We start from the raw sequence: 20710 nt of genomic DNA, 5'->3' as shown, positions 1-20710 counted from the left end.
TTGGCTCAGGTCTTAGCTGCCCTGGACCCGGGAGACTGGATGGTAGCGTTGGACTTGCAGGACGCTTATTTTCACATCCCCGCCCTGCCGGCCCACCGGCGTTACCTGCGGTTCACGGTAGGCCACGAGCACTTTCAGTTTACCGTGCTCCCCTTCGGCCTTACCAGTGCCCCACGAAAGTGATGGCGGTGGTCGCAGCTCATCTGCGCAGGTTAGGGGTTCCAGTCTTCCCCCTACCTCGACGACTGGTTGTTGAAGGCGGGCTCGCCCCGGACAGTAGTCAGCCACCTCCAGACTACGGCCAACCTGCTGGGGTTCTCCATCAATGTGCCGAAGTCACACCTGTGTCCCTCTCAGAAGCTCCTCTTCATTGGAGCGGTTCTAGACTCGGCACAGTTTCGGGTTTATTCTCCCGAACAGCAGGTTCGGGATATTCAGGCTCTGATTCCGATCTTTCAGCCGTTATCCCGAGTCTCAGTCAGGTTGACGCTGCAGCTTCTGGGGCTGATGGCCTCCTGCATGGTGCATCACGCCCGGTGGCGGATGCGGGCTCTGCAGTGGGACCTGAAGTTTCAGTGGGCCCAGCATCAGGGCAACTTGTCCGATCATGTCTTCATCTCGGAGGGCACTGCAAGACAGTTGCAGTGGTGGCTCACTGACCGCAATTGGGTCAGCTGCAGATCCCTCTCCCTACCCCACCAAGAGCACGTAGTTGTGACGGACGCGTCCCTCCAGGGCCGGGGGGGCCACATGGGAGAGGCGGAGATCAGAGGCCTCTGGTCTCCGGCGGAGTCCCGGCTCCACATCAACCTTCTGGAGCTGCGGGCGATCCGGCTTGCACTGAAGGCATTCCTCCCCACTGTCCGGGGGTGTGTAGTGCAGGTGTTCACGGACAACAACACCGCCATGTGGTACTGCAACAAACAAGGCGGGGTGGGGTCGTGGACCCTATACCAGGAGGCTCTGCGCCTCTGGCAGTGGCTGGAACATCGGGGAGTGACCCTGGTGGTTCAACTCCTGGCAGGTTCCCTGAACGCCAAGGCGAACAAACTCAGCCACCGGTGCTTGATGGATCACGAATTGCGCCTGAACTCTGATCTCTTTCTGCAGTGGGGAGAGCCTTGGTTAGATCTATTCGCCACCGAAGAGAACGCGCAATGTCATCAGTTCTGCGCGTTGGAATTTCCAAGGCGGCACTCGCTCGGAGACACTTCGTCGTGAGTGGAGTTGCGGTCTGTTATACGCCTTTCCGCCTATACCACTTCTGCCCAGAGTGCTGAAGAAGATCCAGTGCGACCGGGCCCAAGTCATCCTTGTGGCTCCCGACTGGGCACGAAGGTACTTGTATCCTTAGCTACTCAGCATGTCTCTCGATCCCCCGATTCGTCTGACTCTTCAGGAGGACCTTCTGTCGCAGCAGCAGGGGACAGTCCTCCACCCGAACCTGTCCAGTCTCCACCTCCATGTGTGGAGATTAAGCGGCAACAGTTGAGGCCATTTGACTTGCCTCCTGAAGTCTGCAATGTAATTCTGGCAGCCAGGCGTCCCTCCAAGTGGGTATACACCTGCAGGTGGAACAAATTTGTGGCATGGTGCACAGAAAAGGCTGTGGATCCTCTCTCTGCACCCCTTTCTGAGGTTCTCCTCTTCCTTCTTTCTCTTGCCCAGCAGGGCTCTGCTCTGGGCACTATCAAGGGTTATCTTTCTGACCTTTCCGCCTTGTTAAGGCTTCCTGATCAGCCTTTTTTGTCCCCAATTGTAAATAGGTTCTTGAAGGGCATCACTCATATGTTTCCCCCTGTTCCTTTTTTGATGCCTCAGTGAGACTTGAACCTTGTTCTGACCTATCTGATGATGTGCTCCTTTCGAGCCACTTCATAACTGTCCTCTTTGTCTCCTTACACTGAAGACTGCATTCCTGGTTGCCATCACCTCTGCCAGGAGGGTGAGTGAGCTCCAGGCTCTTTCCTCTATACCTCCCTCCCTTCCTTTCTGTCCATCCGGACAAAGTTGTGTTGCGGACGCGACCCTCTTTCATGCCCAAAGAAGTCACAGCCTTCCACATCGGGCAGTCATCTTGCCCACCTTCTTTCCGCCTCCGCATCCCTCGAAAGAGGAAGAGAGGCTCCACCGTCTGGACCCAAAATGTTCTCTCTCATTCTATTTGGATTGCACACGCCAGTTCCGGGTGGATGACCAACTCTTTGTTGGTTACTGGGGCGCCTAGAAAGGTCAGGCGGTGCACAAGCGGACCATCTCTCGGTGGGTCGTGTTGTGCATCAAGGTATGCTACTCCTTGGCTAGAAAGGAGCCTCCGGTTGGGCTGAAGGCCCATTCTACTCGAGCCACGGCGGCTACTACTGCCCTTGTTCGGGGAGTCCCCTTGCAGGACATCTGTCAGGCAGCTACGTGGGCCTCGCTGCACACGTTTGCAAGACACTACTGCCTGGACAGCCAAGTCCGGAGAGATTGCTTCTTTGGCCATTCCGTTCTCCAGGACTTTCTGGTGTGATCATTGGTTCGCAGACCCACCACTGGGGTTGGTATTGTTTAAATACTTTATTCGACAACATTGTCATAAAAGCTTCCATCCCTATCTAAACAGTATAAATACTAATCTAATAATAAAAAACATATTGAATAGCATGCATTAATGCATAGTTGGCGAATAAATTTTTTTTTTAAATTTACACAATAAAAGATATCATCACAGTCCAAGGGAAGTTCATGTAGTTCATGGGGGTTTTAAAGTGCGCGTGCGTATTATCCAAGCCCATCCCAGGAATTTGGCCACTGCAATTACAAGTTGAGGGGCACAATTCGATTTCAGAATTCTGAAAGCCTCGACACATCTCCTTGTGCCCAGATTTTTACATACCGGTTTCAGCCACCTATTCCTTGGGACAGCATATAATGGACATACGAATAAAAAGTGCAAGATGTCTTCTACATGGGATTTACAATAAGAGCATGTGCTGGCATTATCAGTGGACCATTTGACAGTAAAAGCATTTAGGGGCAGGGTGCCGACTCTGAACTGGAAGAACAATTTCCTATCTAGAGGCTTGGAGATCAAATCCCAGTACTGTTCAAACATAGGGAAAGTTTTTATCTCTAAAAACTGGGATGTCAGTGCAGGAGGTTGACTGGAGACCAATACGGCGTTATTTGTCATTTCCCAATATAAGTTTTTTAATGTGTTCTTGGATGGGAAATCATCTAGGTCAGTTGCGGACCACAAGTGTTCAAGGTGCAATTTTTGTAGTAGTTTCCTCACCTCTTTTAACCAAACTACTTTGTGAAAGGTGTCAGAGTTGTCAACATCCAATAAGGCAGCAGCATAGTGGCTCAATTCCGGGGTAGTTTTTATACGCCTCCAGTATAGGAGGGGGCGTAGTCTAATCATGTCCCCAATCTTTTTCCTCCCCAGGTCATAAAGGAGAGGAGTAGAGGGAGTGCTCTGTGGAACCCCGATTAAGCCTCGCAGGAATTTGTTTTCTGCCACTGATAAAGAATTCAAATTGGTGAAGCCCCAAAGTTCTGACCCATAGAGGCATGCACCCAGCACTTTCATGCCGTAGATCTCCAATGTTGGCTGTATTGGTTTTGTAAATGAAGTATTGTACTTCTTAGCTATTGCCCCTGTCAACTGATTATATTTTAACAATACAAAGTCCATGTGAGATCTCCAATTCATGCTAGCATTCAAAGAAATGCCTAAGTAGGTAAAAGCGTCGACTTCTTCTAGAATAGCCCCATTATGAACCATTTTCCCCTTGTATTTCTTGGAGGGATTCAGGTTCATAAATTTTGTCTTTGATGTATTTATTTCTAGGCCTCGGATCCGGCAGAATTCTCCAAAAGCGTTTAATGTCTTTTGCAGGCCGCTGGGGGTCCGCGAGACCAGCAGAGTGTCGTCCGCAAACATAAGTACTGGAACTCGCTTCCCATCTAATAAAGGAGCATCCGTCGGAGTTTGCTTCAAGAAATCCACGATGCCGTTTATGTAAAGGGAGAATAACGTGGGGGCCAGGACACAGCCCTGTCTTACTCCTCTCTCGACAGGAAAGGCTTCCGTGACCTCCCCCTGCGTACCCCACCTAATCCGGGCATAGTTGTTCTCGTGGAGTCTTACAAGCAAAGTCAGTAATTCCGGGCTTATTCCTAAATCCCTTAAAACATCCCAAAGTTTTTGACGGGGAACTAAATCAAATGCGGCTTTTAGATCAACAAAAACAGCAAAAAGGGGGCCATTTAGCAGGGTGACGTTCTTCCAATATAAAGTTAAAAAATGAAACACTTGGTCAACAGAGCTGGTTAAAGGGCGAAATCCAGCTTGATAAGGCGAAAGAATGTCCTTGTCAACTATCCAGGCTTGCAACTTGTTTTGAACCAGCCTTCCCATCAGTTTTTGAGCACAGTCGATAAGGCTGATTGGCCTGTAGTTGCTTGCTAAAGCCTTATCTCCTTTTTTGTAAACTGGAATTATTTCTGCTCCTTTCCACGTTGCGGGAATATTTGCCCCCTGCGCAATAGCATTCCCAAGCCATACAAAATATTTACACCAGCTATCTCTGTCTAATAAGAAAACGTCAGCCGGTATACCGTCAATACCTGGTGCCCTGCCTCTGGTCACTCCATCCATTGCCTCATGTGCATCTTTAAGGGTAAATGGTCCTTTGGTAAAGAAAACCCTATCTGGAGAGGGAACTACCTGTGGACCTGTAGTGTCAGCGTATTGGGGTTTGAAGAAGTCAACCCAGGACTCCTTCGGGACATGATTTTTTGGACATTCCGCTACACCCCCTGAACCCCATTTTAATATGGCCCAAAACTCTTTCTGATGTTTGTCAGCACATGCCTTCTTCAGTTCTAACCAGAGATTCTCATCCCATTGCTTTTTTGCCTTTGCCTGGGTTTTTCTGTATTCGTCCCTGGCTTGCAAAACTCCCTTTTTAGATCTAAGAGCAATACTAAGGTTATGCCTTGCTATTCTACATGATTGGTCGTACCAACCCTTTTTTATAGGTGGTCCGTTACCCTTCTTCTTCCTGCCAGCTTTCAAGAATAACTTCTGGAGGTTGGCAAAGAACTTTGGCTGTGACTCTTCGATTAACATTTTAAAATTTCCATCGTTCATTAAAACCTGCATTGCTGGATTATCTATTCTAAGGTAAGGAATCTAATACTAACCTGTTTCTTTCAGATGCACAAGTTACTTGCCTTCGGTAACGATATATCTGTAAGAAACAGTAGTTAGTATTAGATTCCTTACCGCCCCACCCATCCTCACCGTTCTGCGAACCGATATCTAGGGTTGTCATCCCCTTTCAGGGCCCTAGTTTCATGGCACCAGTGTTGGTTTTTATCATGGCTCTGCATTTCTGGCGCGGAAAAGCTATGTATAAGAACTGACGTCAGCGCGCGAGGGCGGCGTCTAAGTACTCCGGCTACTTCATCCCGGCGCCGACGACGGACGCGGAGCCTCAGACGACGCCTACCGACGCGCGAGGGTACTGCTACGCAAAAGTTTCCGGATTCAGTCTGACGCCTGGGGATATTCTAAGGTAAGGAATCTAATACTAACTACTGTTTCTTACAGATATATCGTTACTGAAGGTAAGTAACGTGTGCTTCTGTGTGTGTGGTTGAGGATGGGTCTGGTCACCACATTCTAGATGGTTTGTAATCTTCTAGTGTGGTGCTTGGTGGTCTTGGCGTTGATGGTGGTCCCATAGTCCAACTTGCTGGTGAATAGGGCTTGAATGACACATTTTCTAGTGTTGCTTGTGAGCCATTTGAAGATCTTCAGCATCTTCATGATCTGGAAGCAGGATGCCATGATGGTGTTGACATTGTCATGTCCAGTTTGCTGTCGATTATGCTGAGGGTTCTGGCGTGGGAATGGATCCGAATTCTAGTTCAGCCTGTCACCAGTTGTAGTCTCATGTTTTGAGGTGTACCTGCCGAAGATCACCACTTCTGTCTTGTCGATGTTGAGCTTGACACAGTTCGGTTTCATTCAGTTAGTTTAATATATGAAATCAATTGGTGCCAAAAATAAGTGTGTAGCGCCTGATGCAGGAAGTCCAAACCCATTGAATCAAATGCCTTTTCAAAATCGAGACCTCTAAGTGCACTTGGGCCAACGAATTCTGCAGCCAGACCAGAGCCGTCTATACTTCTTAAACAATGTGTCATACCTCTTTTGGAAATTAAACCATTTTTGTCTGGATGTATTAATACTTGAATGAGCCAGATCACTCTTATAATGAAGTTTGACAATAAAGTCCAACTTTTCACCTCTAAGTTTATCCCCAGAATGTTTATTGCTAGATAAAGACAAATAACTTTTAATATTATTTCTCCACAAAAGATATTATTCAATAATTCATGACCGAACCGCTGCATATTTTATGATACAAAAGCGGTGTAATAAAATAGTATTTTTAGATCCTGAGCTTTTAGTGTGAAAGTTGACTCCACTAAACCTAGAAATTTAGTTTAAAAAGCATTCACCTTTTTTCTGTGTGCTGCCGCTGTTCTACTTTGTGCTCAATTCCCAAAATATGTAAATCATAAACAAAAACACTGGTCACAAAAAAAAGGAGTTCTTAGATAAAACATTCGGATAATTGTCAAGGCTGTCCTAGTGCCAGAGTATTTTGTACGTTATCGAATCTGGGGTATACCTTTGTGGATTACTATTGTTCCAGGTAAGCAACATATATCTCCTTTAATGTATTCAGTATTTTGAGTATGATTGAATGTCTACTTGTACAATATTAAACATTTTCAGGAAAAGTTTTGTTTCACATCAAATTATTTGTTTCAGTTAATTACAGCCAAACTTACACAAATAAGTTCCAATATGCCTTCGAGTCCGGATAGCTCTTCTGACTCCTCAACTGGTTCTCCTGGCAACCATGGCAATCACTATAGTGATGGTCCCAACCCTGAAGTTGAAAGCTGCTTGCCTGGAGTGGTGAGTATATGTTCGAATTGAAAACATGTCACCAGTGGCTCACCATTTTTACAGTATTAGGTTTGTGTTATTATTTCTTTGTTGTGCATACGATGTTAACATTTATTGAACACTCGATGCTGTGTAATATATCTTTATTACAACATTTGAACATGATCTTCATTCCGGTGAGATCTTACAAGCATTCATATTTTTTTTCATGTGACTCCTCTCCACCCAAATTGATGATTCTTCCATTGATTCCTTAAACCTAGATGACAGTTAGTTTCTTCACAGGAGTGCAAACTGCAGAGAAACCTCACCCGTCATGTATATTTTTTTAAAGTGTATATGTTACAACTGTTAACAGTAGTTACTTGAAGTGACCTCTTTTACTAAAAAATAGCAGGAAAACCGGTTGCTGAGAAATGCAGCACCTCAGTCTCAGTAGCACAATACGTGAACACTGGTATTTAAAATGTCCTCTCGCAGTCAGTGAGGTTGAACCAGTTTTGGAAAGAGTGGGGCGCATATTGTTTTGGCAGTCAACACAGTGCTACTGTACTGTCCATTGTGCCCTGGCAGGCATAGAAACTAGGCAAACTCACTGCTCAGTTGTCCCACATTTGCATGTGCACTATAATGAGATTGTATTACAGTAATACTAGGAAAATGTGGTCATAAAAAATATTGCTTTTTAGTGGTATTCTTATGGTTAGCTGTCAATAAAATACATTCTGATGGATACCTCTGACTAGAGATTCCTCTCCTTTAGAATATTCACCAGGTGCCAGGCTGAGTACAGAGGTTTTCAAATGGGAACTGGAGCTCCAGTCCCTTTTACTTAGGTTGACAAATTCCTTTGAATTCTTTCCTAGAGTGCAAGGAAGCAGTGTCCTCACTGAAGTCTGCAGGATTCAAACTGTACTGTAACTGTTGTAAACAGATGTCTGTCATGGGCCAGCTTGGGCTTGGTTTATGACTCCAAGTCATGTGATGAATGTACTTGCATGCACCCGGAAGTGATCCAGGACTGTGAAACAAAGCTGCATATTGGCACTCTTCCGGCTTCCTCTGGCATGCCTTTTGGCCCCAAGGATCCACTTTGGACTACAGTCTGGTTACTGCCAGTGGATCTGTCCTCTGTGCAGGTGATCCCCTAGAATCAGACTTCCAGTCCCAAGACCTTCACTACTCCCTTAATCGACACCGGTTCTGATGTTGCCGGAGATAAAGCCCCTCTTAATCAGGCGTGTGGCCACAAGCTGAATCAGTCATGACTGTGGCGGAGGCTACAGTCTGACTACACTCCAGCACACCCGGTTCCCATAAGTTCTGATTCAGGTAAAATACTTCATCTGCCACAAAGCTGTCCTCCGAGGTTCTATCACATTTTTGGTTCAGATTGACCAGTTGGCCACTACCTGTTAATGACGATGGGTATGATTTAACACCCCCCAACCCCCTCCCCCTGCATTACAATGACTTTGTGTGTTTGTATATGTGCACGCTCTCGCTCCCTGCCTTTGTGCTTGTAACTTCCTTGATTCATGGTTGAACTAGCCTCCCTAGTAGCCCCTACAGAAAAGAGTACTTCATGTTTGAGGCATATGAGCTGTAGATTGTATACTTTAGCATAGATTGCCATCTGGTGTTGGGATTGGATGTTTGCAGTTTGTTTTTGTCGAAGAAGTCTCTAGTCACAGGATAGGTGACTCCTTATGGGTATAGTGCGCATGGGCATCAACTCCATCTTCAGTTTGTTTTTTCCGGCATCGGGTTCGGAAGTAAACTGCTGTGCTCTGGGTCTGTATCGTATTCGATTCCCCTTCTATGCGCAATCCTTCACCGCTCGACGGTATTGTTTTCGATCGCGCTCCTTGACGTGGATCCAGCACAAAACTCACGACCTTCAATTCTGGTTGTCGATGCGGGCCTTTGGGCCTATCCGCGCCGTCAGGCTTTACAGCTAATGGAAAGAATTCCATTAAAAAATGTTCCCTGTGTGGTGCCAAATTCTCACACGCTGCTCTCCACAAGGTCTGTAATCTTTGCCTCTCTCCAGAACATGAGGACAAAGACTGCCGGCCTGCGCTTCATTCTGATCGAAGAAAACCACACGTGATCGCCGGGCTCGCCGGGACGTAATGTCTCGTTCCACTACCTCGATGCAGGCCCCAATGCTCCTGAATGCCAAGAACAGATTCCTACTGGTAAGTAGCATTTTCCTTATGTAGTCCTTGGATATATGGCTGGGGTCCTGCACCTACAGCTTCTTTCTTTGGAACTCGAGAAGAATGTCATTACTGTGGGTTTGCATCCTGATTCAGCCTTATTGACACTTGGGCAAAGCCTTTCTCTAGGTAAACAGGCAGGGAGCCAGACGCCACAGATACGCACCTGGAGACCCTGATTTATTTATACAACATCCTTCTCCTGCGAGTTTGGTGGCCCAAGCTTCCACCAATAATGTGAATCCTAATGAATTTCCTATGACTCCACCTGACAGAGAATCCAAAAGGATTGAGGCATTCGGGAAGCAAATGTTCTAATCTGCCAGCTTGGCATTGAGGTCAGTCAATGCGGTCTGTCTATTAGGCTGTTATATGCATGCACTATGGAACATGACCATTGAGATTTTGCCAGTAGCCCCTAGGAAGTTTTGAGACGCTTCAGCTCAAACCAATTCTGGATTACCAGGATGCAGACAGATATGCAGTTAGGACTGGCCTCAATACTACTGATTGCTTGGAGTGAGCGGTAGGCACTCGTTTGGTGCTCTGGTGTGATGCAATCCACTGAATTTGCTGGAGACATGCAACTATCCCTTATGGTAATTTCTGTTGATGGGTCACCCCTGTTTGGTGAAAATGCGGATTTTGCACGCATTTCTATCCTTGCTTCACAATTTCCTGATCAGTTTTGACCCTTTCAAAGCCACCTTAGAGAGTTAGTGTGGAGACAATGCCAGGCCCTGCCACCACAGGAATCACACAGACATTGCACAAATTGCGAGGGACACCGCTCTTCTTCGTAACTACATTTTTCTTTTTTACTAAGCATTCCATAAAAGTGCATGTTTTTTCTGCTCTCTCCTTTGAGTACTCTCTCCCTCATATGCTTCTCCTCCCGCTTTCCACATTGCTGTCACTCATGAGTGCGGCTAGCGCTCTCAAATGCTTCTTCCTGTCCCCTTTTTAATGCTGCCCTTTTTTTTTAAAAACGATCTTAATTTTTTGTACTTACCATTCCAAGTGGTGTCTGCCATCTAGGATCAGTAAATAGAAAAGAAAGAAAATGGGTGCCCATGTCATTTCTCTGGCATGTGCAAGAGCAGTTAAATGACTAGGCCAGTTGTGTCATCACACCTGAGGGGGCGGTGGAGTATTTCGCTTCTGCACCCGTCCAACCCCAAGCATCACGAAACCCCTTTGACATAGTGGATAGGTCCTGGAGGCAAGTGCTGTTGGCTTTGCCACTGTTTGTTTTAAATTGTTGTTTTATCTTTAAAATGTAATAGAAATCTTATTGTTGGTCTCAATGAAAATTTAGGAGAATGCTTCCAAGTTGAGTTGATGCCAGTTTTAGGCAAGAACTGGTTTCTACTGTAAAGCAGAGTAGTGAAAGGCATTTAATTGCAGCAGCCGTTATGCTGAGTGAGGTTCAGCAACAGTTGCTGAATTAAGATGAGCCAAGAAGGTACCTTGGGAGGAACTCTTCTGAAAGTGATATGATATAGTTCTTGATGGTGGCCTATGCTTTAGTTTGCTTTTTATTCCCTTGTAGTGGGTATCCGATCCAGCGTTCAAGGCGTTGGTTATACCTTGGTGAATCAACAGATGGGCAGCACTATGGATGGTTCAAGGAATACCACTATGCTTCAGTTCTCTCATGATGTTATGTTATGTTAATTATATTTTTATAGCGCACAGATGCCCCAGCCAAGGGGCGTCCTGGCGCTAGACAGGTACTATAACATAACACACAAAGGGAAAAAGAAGAAAATGGCGACTACTCGGAAGCGGGAAACAAAAAAGTTTTGATTGCACGTCTGAAGGTGGACAGATCATTCAGGGCTCGAATGTGCACCGGGGGCGAGTTCCATAATCCCGCAGCAAGCACCCGGTAAGAGCGGCCACCCATTCTGCTAAGTTTAAAACGGGGGCAGACTGCTAGGTGAAGAGCCTCAGATCTTAGTGATCTCGGAGGGGTGTAGGGAATGAGCAGGTTGGACAGTGCCGGCGGTGAAGAGAATTTCATAATTTTAAAGGCCAGACAGAGTGCCTTAAACTTGATCCGCTGTCTGACCAGAAGCCAGTGTAGGGCCGAGATGGTACCTGACACAGAACAATGTCTGGGAAGACCCACGATGGCTCGCGCCGCGGCACTTTGAACCCTTTGGAGCCTGGATGCCTCAGCCTGGTTTACCCCCATCATCAGCGAGCTACCGTAGTCCAGCCGGGATAGAATTGATGCCTGGACCACGAGCTGTCTGGTGGGGGGGATCAAAATATTTCAAGACCGGCCGTATGCCACGCAAGATACCGTAGCAGGTAGCTGCAACCCTCTTCGTGTGGTCAGTGAAGGTGAGTGCATGATCCAGCCAAATTCCTAGGTTTTTCACTCCAGAAGCTGGGATAGGAATAATGCCCAGCTCTGGAGGCCACCACTGGTTTCCCCATAGCTCGACATGTTTCCCTAAGACCAGCACCTCGGTTTTGGTGGCATTCAACTGAAGGCAATTGGTACGAAGCCAACTCGCTACTGCCACAAGTCCAGCTCGGAATTTGGGGGCCTCCACTTCAGGGTCTCCACTAAGTGTCACCACCAGCTGCGTATCGTCCGCATATGAGGTCATCGTCAGACCCCACTGTTTAACGACTGCAGCTAGCGGTTTCACATAGAGGTTGAACAATGTGGGGCTTATTGATTGTGGAGTGTCTTCTCGGACGTTGTCTTTTTTCCTCCTTGGTTTGGCTCTTGTTCTGTCGGTGTAGATCTAAATTGTATGTTTATCGCAACAAGACTACTTTCTGAGACCTTTATTATGGTGAGTGCTTTATTGAAATGTTTTCTGCCATGCTTAGGGAGATTAAAATGTCAGACTTAGTTCCTCCAGTTTTCAAGAAACAATCTCAACACACTTTAATTTGCATATCTGATAGAGGCTACTAGCCACAGATTCCTCAACGTAGAATTATACCCAGCCGTGAGACTGGATTCGGCAAACTTTTTCTGCCACAGCATCCCTGCGCGCCGGGGGGACGGCACCACGTGACATCGCCCTGACGTTGTCCGCGCCGGTGACATCCGCGAGGATACACAAGTCCCACCCTGGTGCGCTTACGTCAGTTTTTTCTCATTCGCGGATCCGGATACTGTCCTGGCCTGTTTTCAGGCCTTCCATTCTCTTCTTACGCTTTGGCGTTTAGTGGAACAATGTGCGAATGCCTTCGGGCTTTAAGACGTGTACTCTCTGTGCACGTCCCATGTCGGCGACGGACCCTCACCCGATCTGCATGTGGCGCCTGGGTGAGCACCACGACTCGGAGAGTTGAGACGCTTGCCAACACCTAAAGCCTAAATCATGGCGGGAGCGCCGGATGATGTTGCAATCGGTGCGCTTATCGAGGTCAGTGTCGTCCCAGCGTCCGTCCCCTACCTCGGAGGCAAGGAACCGCCGGTTTCGTCTGCGGAATCTCCTTTCGCCGCGGCCCTTTGGGTGTGGCTCACCAGCTGGTAGGTCTTTCAGTATGTCTCCGAGGACTTGTCCTCCTTCTGCGGTGGTCGCCGGCTCCTCCCAAAATTGGTGCCCCCGCCTGTCGCCTCCCTACCCACCGTTTCCTGGCGCTGGCGATTAGGGCCCAAGTGACAGCCTATGTGGCGGCGCTGCAGGCTTCTTTGGCCCTTCCTCCACCTCCTGTGACGTCTGCGGATCCCTTGCCTTGCGCGGGGACTTCGGCGCCGGCCGCTCAGGTCCTCGGCGCCAAAGGTTTTGGCTTCAGGTCGTAGGAGGGTGGCGTCATCGAGGTGTAGTACTTTGGGGCTTCCCTCGTTGGTGCCTAGCGTCCGTGCCTCGCCGCAAATCCCAACGGGGCTCCCTGTGGTCTTGCACTCGATCGCCGGGATTCCGGACTACTTGTCCCAGAGTCCCTCTGAGCAGGCGGCTGCCTCACCAGAGGTCGAGCCGGCGCTGTTTCAGCGCCAGGAGCCTTCCTCCCCGGATCCGGTGGGGTCGAGGGTGGAGGCCGGAGCCTGGGGTGCCTTTCCAAGTCTCTCTCGGTCCTCGGCACAGGCAGCTGCCCTGTCTGAGGTCGAGCCGGCCCGTGCCTTCCCGGTATGGCGTCGGCCGCGCCCCATTCTCCTGGAGAACATGTGGTGGCAGGAGTCTGCCCGGCGCCACGTGGGCCCATTCCGGCGCTGGTAGACGCTGATCAGGCGCCGATGGCGGACTCCACGGACCCGCGCCGGCAACAGGCTCTGGATTAGTCTCCTGAGATCTCTTCTTTTCCTGAGGACCGTCACCTGCTGGTGTGTTTCTCTCTGGAGACAGGGCGCTGTGTAGTTGCCTTTTCACCTGCAAGGGGAATCTCTTCGCCATCCCCACGGCCTAAAACCTAAAATTCTTCTTTTCATGGCTTGCGGCTGGCTTCTTCACCGGTATCTCTGCCCTCCCCTGGGGCCCCTCAGGTTCCCCATTCCTCAGTGGATCCTCCTATATGCCGGGGCTGGCCGCTTTCTCCTGGACTTGGGGATGGGCGGCTCAGTCTGCAGCCGTCGCCCACGGAGGAATTACTTTCACCTCCACAGCGCCCTACTGAGGAGAGTGTTGCTTTTGTTCCGGCTATTTCCACGGCTGCTGGTATCCTGAGGATGGGTGAACCTGTCACTCAATTTCCCACTGACAACCTCTTGGGGATTCTCCACCAGGGCTCTGGTGGGCGGGAGTTGTTCCTTCCCTTTGAAGCGTCACCCAATAATTCTCTCATGGGGGCTTGAAGGCGCCCTGCCACAGGCGATCTGGTGCCTTAGGTACTACTGCACCATTAACGTCCTGCTCCACACGAACAGGTCTGTCTTTATTTCCACCCTTCTACTCAAGGCGCTCTACTGCGAAATGCCTTTCCATGTATGTCTGGGGTGGTGCTCCTACGTCTCGGGAGGTCAGGTGGTTAGACTCATGGAGATTAAATGTCTTCGCTTCTTCCGGCGCTGCCTTGAGGGTGCCTTAAACTTTGTGTGTGCTGACCAGTGCTACTTCTAGCCTGTGGGATTCTGTGGAGTCTCTTCTTTCTCATGTTTCTCATGAGGGGGCCCGTGCTGATCTGCGGGGCCATGTGTTGGATGGTAGAGAGTTGGCTGCGTTTATTCTACGTGCAGCTTTGGATGTTGTCTATGCTGTTGGCCGTGCTAGGGCCACTTCTGTGGCTCTCCGTCGCCATGCTTTGCTACGCGATGCTGTTTTCCCTGAAAATATTAGAGAGCGTCTAATCGACCTCCCTTTCGACGGGGTCCTGTTCAATACTCTTGCAGACTCTGCCATTCAGCGTCTTCTTGCGGGGCTCCATCCTCATCCTCCTCAGTAGGTTGGTCTGCTGATCCTCCGGGGCTTGATGGGAGACGTTATCCCACTTGCTCCTGATATTTGGTTTTTGGACACGTTCTGTGAGGGATTCTGTGCCCTCTGGGACCTTGGTTGGCCCTGCTCTTCAGTTGGCTGCTGGTTCAGCCCCATTTTTTGGTACAAATGTGTTTTCTGGCTGACTACTAAGCCTTCTGTGGTTTCTGCCGCAGGTCTATGATTTTGTCCTCTGATGTGGGATTGTTTTTTCCCTAGGAGAGGTTCCCATGCTTTCTTGGGACATGTCCTACCCTATGTGGGGTGTGTGTAGCTATCGTATGGCTGTCTTATGCGGGGAGGATGTAGACTCCCCCTGGCGGGTTCATCTCCCTCCCTGGTGTTGCTGTATCGCAATGGTGCGGCCTTTGGTCCTTACTGGGGCGTGGCCGGGGTGTTTTGTCCTTTGCCTGCCATTTGTCAGGACCGCCGTTTCTGAGGGCATAGTTTCCTGTGTTGCCATCCTCGTTCCTCCTACTTGTACTCCTTATCTTCTTGCTGCTCTCACTACTTAGTGGATCGGTTCTGCCCGGGGCATTCCACTTTTGGGGTTGTTCGGGAAGGTTTACTACCTTGCCCTTATTCTGAGCCCGAAGTGGTCCAGGGCGTTTTGTTTGGTGGCGTTGTCAGCGACTGGCTGTCCACGCCTGCTCTTTTGCTCTGTGGCTGGCGACGATGGCATGGGCCCTGGAGCTCTTGTTTTTTGTCCTACAGAGCCATTGTGAGCTTCCGTTCATATTCTTCTACCTGCTTACTGCTGAGGCGTCATTCAGTCTTGTGCTTGACTTCAAGCTGTGATGGGCTCGGCTGCCCTCCTCAATGGGTATGTATCCCGGTGGAGTACTCGCCGTATTCGGCCTCTTTTCCTTGGGGTCTGTAGGTGGCTCTTCTTCCTCTGCGCTGCCTGTGCCTTGGGGCTTCCGGTGGAGGTCCCTGGTGCGTTGACTGGGCTTGAGGTGTTCTGGTTCCCCCCCTCCCCTTTGGAATGGCTTTCTCCTGTTGGTTAAGGCTGGGTTGCGTCTTTGTCAATCTAACACATCCCCTGTGGGACACGTATTCCTCCACGATGTTGAGGTTCTCTTCAGCTTAGGGCTTGTGCCTTATCCCTGCTGCGGTGGACGGGGCTATTTTCCCTGTCCCCGTTGCGGGTCCCCTTTTGGGGAGTCTTGGGCTCGTCCGAGCAGGGGAGGTCTTATCGCAGAACCCTCCCCCCCTTTGGGGTATGGCTTGGGTATCTATTCTACGTTAAGAAATCTGTGGCTACTAGTCTCTATCAGATATACGAGTTACTTACCTTCGGTAACGATGTATCTGGTAGAGACGTTTCTAGCCGCAGATTCCTTCACGACCCGCCCTTCCTCCCCGTTTCTGTGAGGACCCTTCTCGGTCTTCTACACTCGCCTGCTTCAGGGCGACGGTCCTCTGTGAGTGCTTTTTTCTTACTCCCTCCCAGGGGGATGCTCGCCTTGTTGTTGCCGTTGCTCCATTCCTACCTTTCTGGGGATTGGTGGGCGGATGCCTGGTACATCTGCGCCCATGCATTTGATCTCCAATGTACAGTTCGTTGTGCCCTGCTTCCTTGTGTTGCTTGCACTTCTGATTCTTGCAGTCATTGAGGTTGAGGTCCCATGGCTGAGTCTCGACCCCAGTCTTTTTTAGGAGCTGCCCCCTGCTGGTGGTGTTGGGGGATGAATTGTCGTTATGCTTCCATTCTGGCCTCGGACCCTTTCTTGGCTCCGGGCAATGGTTGTGGACTTCTTCATCTGCTGTGCTTTTTTTCACATGCTTTCTGTTTCCAAGGAGGCTGTTCTGTTGGTTGCAGGCTTGCTTCCAGTAGCTGCGCTCTCTTCATTCGTTCCATGACTTGGTACCTTAGTGCCTGGCACTATTCTGGATATGCTGTTCCTCACCTTTCGTTTCTTTACCTTCAGTATAGCTGGGTTTTCGCACACTGTTCCAGTATTCTCACAGTTTTGGTTGTGATGGCTCCGCGTTGTGGCGCAGAAAGTTCCCAGAAGAAAACTGACGTAGGCGCACCGGGTGGGACTTGTGTAACCTCGCTGTCTTCACCGGCTCGGACGCCGTCAGGGTGGAATCACGTGGTGCCGTCCCCCTGGTGTGCGGGGATGCTGTGGCAGAAACGTTTTCCCGATCCAGTCTCATGCCTGGGGATAATTCTACGTTAAGGAATCTGCGGCTAGAATAGTCTCTACCAGATGCATCGTTACCGAAGGTAAGTAACTCGTACTTCTAGATGTCACTAGTGCCAGACGATAGAAAAGATATGTGGACCTACTTGTCTGTTTTATCTTCTAGGCCTTCTTTAGTTTTGCAGGTGGTTTTCCTAATGACAATTTGCCTGAGCCTTGAATGGGTGCTGTGGTTTTGGCGTGTTGGAGATAAAAGCATTGTGGGCATTTGGACTATGCAGAGATGAATACGGGTATTTGGTTGTGGACGGAACAAAGGGTGTTGGGAATGGGATGCATGGACCCCTTTAGCTCACCATGGATTCTCTGGGCTAAAAGGGTATTTTCAGGAGCAGGTGGTTCACCCTTATTTATGCACTGGAGCAACCTCAATAGAAGGTATCATTAACCTGCTCACTAATTGTTTACTACCTGCATGGTGTACATTGGAGGTTGAGGGAGATCTGTTCAGGAATTGCAGGGGATCATGCACTAGGGTTTATTATTAGAGGTGCCCATTTAGCAAGTCACATTGTGCCCTCACAAGCACACCACAATATGCTGGGAGTGGTGGTATCATTTTATATTTCTGTGATGCCAGGGATCTCTGACTGACTTGTAAAGCAAAACCATGGTTGCTTAAAACTCCAATTATTTGTGTATTATTAACTTCGGCCTTCCCCTAAATTTTGTGGTTATTCCTACTACAGCCTGAAAAAGTTGTTTGTTCCCATGTTTATTTCTGAAAACAGCAATACAATTCTTCAAAAAAAGTGTTATTTTCTCCCCTGAAGCATATTTGACCTGTCTCTTAACTCCTCTGTCTACTTAAAACCAAGCTGGTGCTACAAGCTGGTGTTCTCTTATCTATTGTTCTGACTACACAGTTGCCTGGATGTCATTAAGAAAGCTAGCCATTTCTCTGTTTCAAGTGTATGACTATTTCTTGTCCAGTGTAAGAAAGTTTGAGTGACAAACCCAAAGAGTAGAGAAGTAGCTATAGTGTTTTAAAGAAATGTTTATTCTGGTAGTGTTTAAACGGGTGTCCCTGAAATATTGTTCCTTCATTATGAATACTACAAATGAAAAGTACTAGAATTAAATGGACAACCCCAATTGGAGTGAGCTCTTTCCTAATTTGAGATCATTTGAGGTTTCTGCAGTTTTCCAATGTGGTGCTTCAGACTTCACTTTTTCTGGATTAAGACTGGGGCTAGACAGTAGTGCACTTCAGTGCATGAATTGCTCTGGACAATGATTTTTATTTGTGCAGATACTTATAACCAAGGCAGCACATAGATCAATGAAGCAGTCAGTACATATACCTTAAAATCATCTGTAGCAAAACTAGACAAGAGTGGCAACTTCGAGTCTCCACATGGCACTCCACCAGAACCTCTGTGTTGGCATCTTTGTTATCTAGCCCTCTGTTGAAAACTGCTGAGCTAGATTGACTTAACTCAGAAAATGGAGGGACTTGTAGGGTCTGGCTTTGGGAGCGGTCTCATTTTCCAAGGTTCAAAAAGTTGCTGTTGGTTTCAGAATATTCTGAATTTCTTTTTCAGCTTCCTGGGAGGGAGTGTATATATGGTTAACTAGCAGGAAGATCTGCAGATAGTTACAGCCTCTATCTGCCAGAGAGATTTACGGTGCCTCTCAGAATATCGGTATCCTCCTGGGGTGATTCTGACAACTGTTTGCATGTATCAGGCTGAAGAGTTTTTTTCTGAGGGCTTTGAAGCTAGTCTGGTTTATGTTCCAGACATTAGCAGTGTGTTTATCTCCGTCTCTAATCTTCTGTTTCTTCAACAAGGTACATTGTTGTGGGGGGTTTTCTGTGCTTGCTTAATAGCCATAGTGAGCTTTTTACCAGCACAGAGATGAGTATTCTGTTAGTCCTGCCAACTGCAACCGCACCTCTACAGCCGGTAGGTTAGAGAGAAGCATTTTGGTCTATCGCTGATCACTCCACATTGATTTCTCCTAGAATGACATCCACAGCTGTGTAGTAAAGCCATGATGCTCTGCAGAGTTTTTCTTGACGAGTCAGATTCTAGCTTCCACACCTGCTACTTTGACTTCCTCACTCACACCATCATTTTCTATGGTGATGGGTGGATGGCTGGAAGAAAACGCTATGCAGTGGTTCTCTTATGTGATTGGTCAGCCTAGCAGGAGATAATCTGTTGGTCCAGCATCCTAGCAGCACCATTAATTGGCCAACAGCGTCTTTTCATAATCAGTGCTAGCTGATCTACGGAAACCTGGGCCATGAAGAAAACACAACTTATTTGAGCTTTCTGGCAACGTAATGGAAATATTAAAATGCTTTAATCTAACACGAGATGTGTGGAATTCTGCATACCTAGGGCTAATCCCTTGTTCTTGTTGGTGTAGTTGCAGCATAGCCAGTTGCTAAATTTACTCTTCTCAAGATAACTTGAAAATGTTTTATGGTTAGTACACAATGTAGACACACAAAAATCAACAGTACTTTCCCTTCAGTGTAAAACGAATAATTGATCAAATATGCAAAATAAATTGGTAAATTAAACTTTGGCAATGCTGCATGTTTATTGATGCCAGTAAAACATTATTTTAAGTCTTGTTTATTCGTTTTCTGGGAAGAAGGAAGGACACTGAAGCAGTGTACTCTTGATGTCTGATTCCAGGGTGGCCATATTCTTGAATGTAGTTAGTTAAGTAGATGAATGAAGTCATGACTTTTTTCAATATGATAAAAAGGTCCTTAAGATAACATTTACTCGTTTGTGTCCTGGTCCTTTATTTGGCATAGCTGCGACATGGTTTAAAAGTAGCAGTGCATGCATTAAAAAATATAGACAGCTTGTAATTAATATCACTTTTGATATTGTGTTTGCTGTTCGTGAATCCCAAGGAGGCTTTGAGAAATGGCTTAAAGAATGGCACGCAGTAAGCAGAAAGGTAACACAGGCACAAACAATTTCTAAAAGAGAAGGCTTCTGAGCAGTTAACATCCAAGTGTGGTAAGTTATATTCTACACAAATTCCGCATAAGATGTGGGGTGTGGGGATTTTCACCCAAGAGTTGTGCACAGATTATATAAGTGAGGGTTGTAGACCGATTAGGCTCTGTAGGGAAGTAGAAGCGACTGGACTAATCTTAAGGACTGGGTGTCTAACTGCTTTCAGAAGAATTTTTAGGCTGCCAGGATGTGGTATAATGTTCAGTGCTTGTTAGTAGAGTACAGCTAATGGTGTGTAGTCTATTCAATTGTTGTAAGATCCTATGGGATATAATGGTTATTTTTTTGACTGCAGTATGAGAACTTGTCTGAAACCATATAAATTCTACATAGTTGCTCAGTGTTTTAACTCACTACTTTTTTTTCTTTTTAGATTATGTCATTACATCCTAGGTACATTTCTTTTCTCTGGCAAGTTGCAGATTTAGGAAGTAGTCTAAATATGCCACCACTTAGAGATGGAGCACGTATTCTGATGAAGCTTATGCCACCTGGTAAGTTTTTAAATGTTAATCACTCAGCGTAATGCAGTTCTACATATTCTCTAATTGGAAAACTACAGCTATATTGATGGGGTGGTGTGAATGCATTCCTTAACATTTGTAGTATTAAACACAATTGTTCCCTGCTTCTTTTCCTGATGTTTTAGCTCTTGAAATGTCACTGTTATGTCTGTTATAACCTTTTCAAGTTTTCTTTAATATTAACTTTTAATTCGGTTATGTAAATCTGTAATATCTGAAAGAAACATGTTAGTTATAGATGCCTTATCTTAGAATAACCCCCAGGCGTCAGACTGGATTCCGGAAAGATTTTTCGTCAGCAGTACCTCTGCACATCGAAAGGTGGTGTTGGTCGGCTCCACATCAGTCGTTGGCATTGTGGTCGCCGGGATGACGTTGCGGCAGCTACTTAGACGCCTCCCTCGCGC

The 20710-nt window shown here is 47.5% G+C and overlaps 1 protein-coding gene across 4 annotated transcripts in view; it reads left to right on the top strand.

Moving 5' to 3' along the window:
- The window catches only part of USP9X (ubiquitin specific peptidase 9 X-linked), a 1749911-nt gene that overhangs the window by 882925 nt on the left and 846276 nt on the right, over nt 1-20710 (top strand). For all 4 annotated transcript variants that reach the window (XM_086934127.1, XM_086934125.1, XM_086934124.1 and 1 more), the window contains 2 exons: nt 6836-6985; nt 20153-20273. In XM_086934127.1, coding sequence (XP_086790253.1) covers nt 6836-6985; nt 20153-20273 — 271 coding nt within the window. The remainder of the gene's footprint in view (nt 1-6835; nt 6986-20152; nt 20274-20710) is intronic.

The sequence above is a fragment of the Lissotriton vulgaris genome, chromosome 8 (assembly GCF_964263255.1).
Source record: "Lissotriton vulgaris chromosome 8, aLisVul1.2, whole genome shotgun sequence".
In the NCBI taxonomy this organism is placed as follows: domain Eukaryota; kingdom Metazoa; phylum Chordata; class Amphibia; order Caudata; family Salamandridae; genus Lissotriton; species Lissotriton vulgaris.
This window is presented reverse-complemented; position numbering and strand designations above follow the sequence as displayed.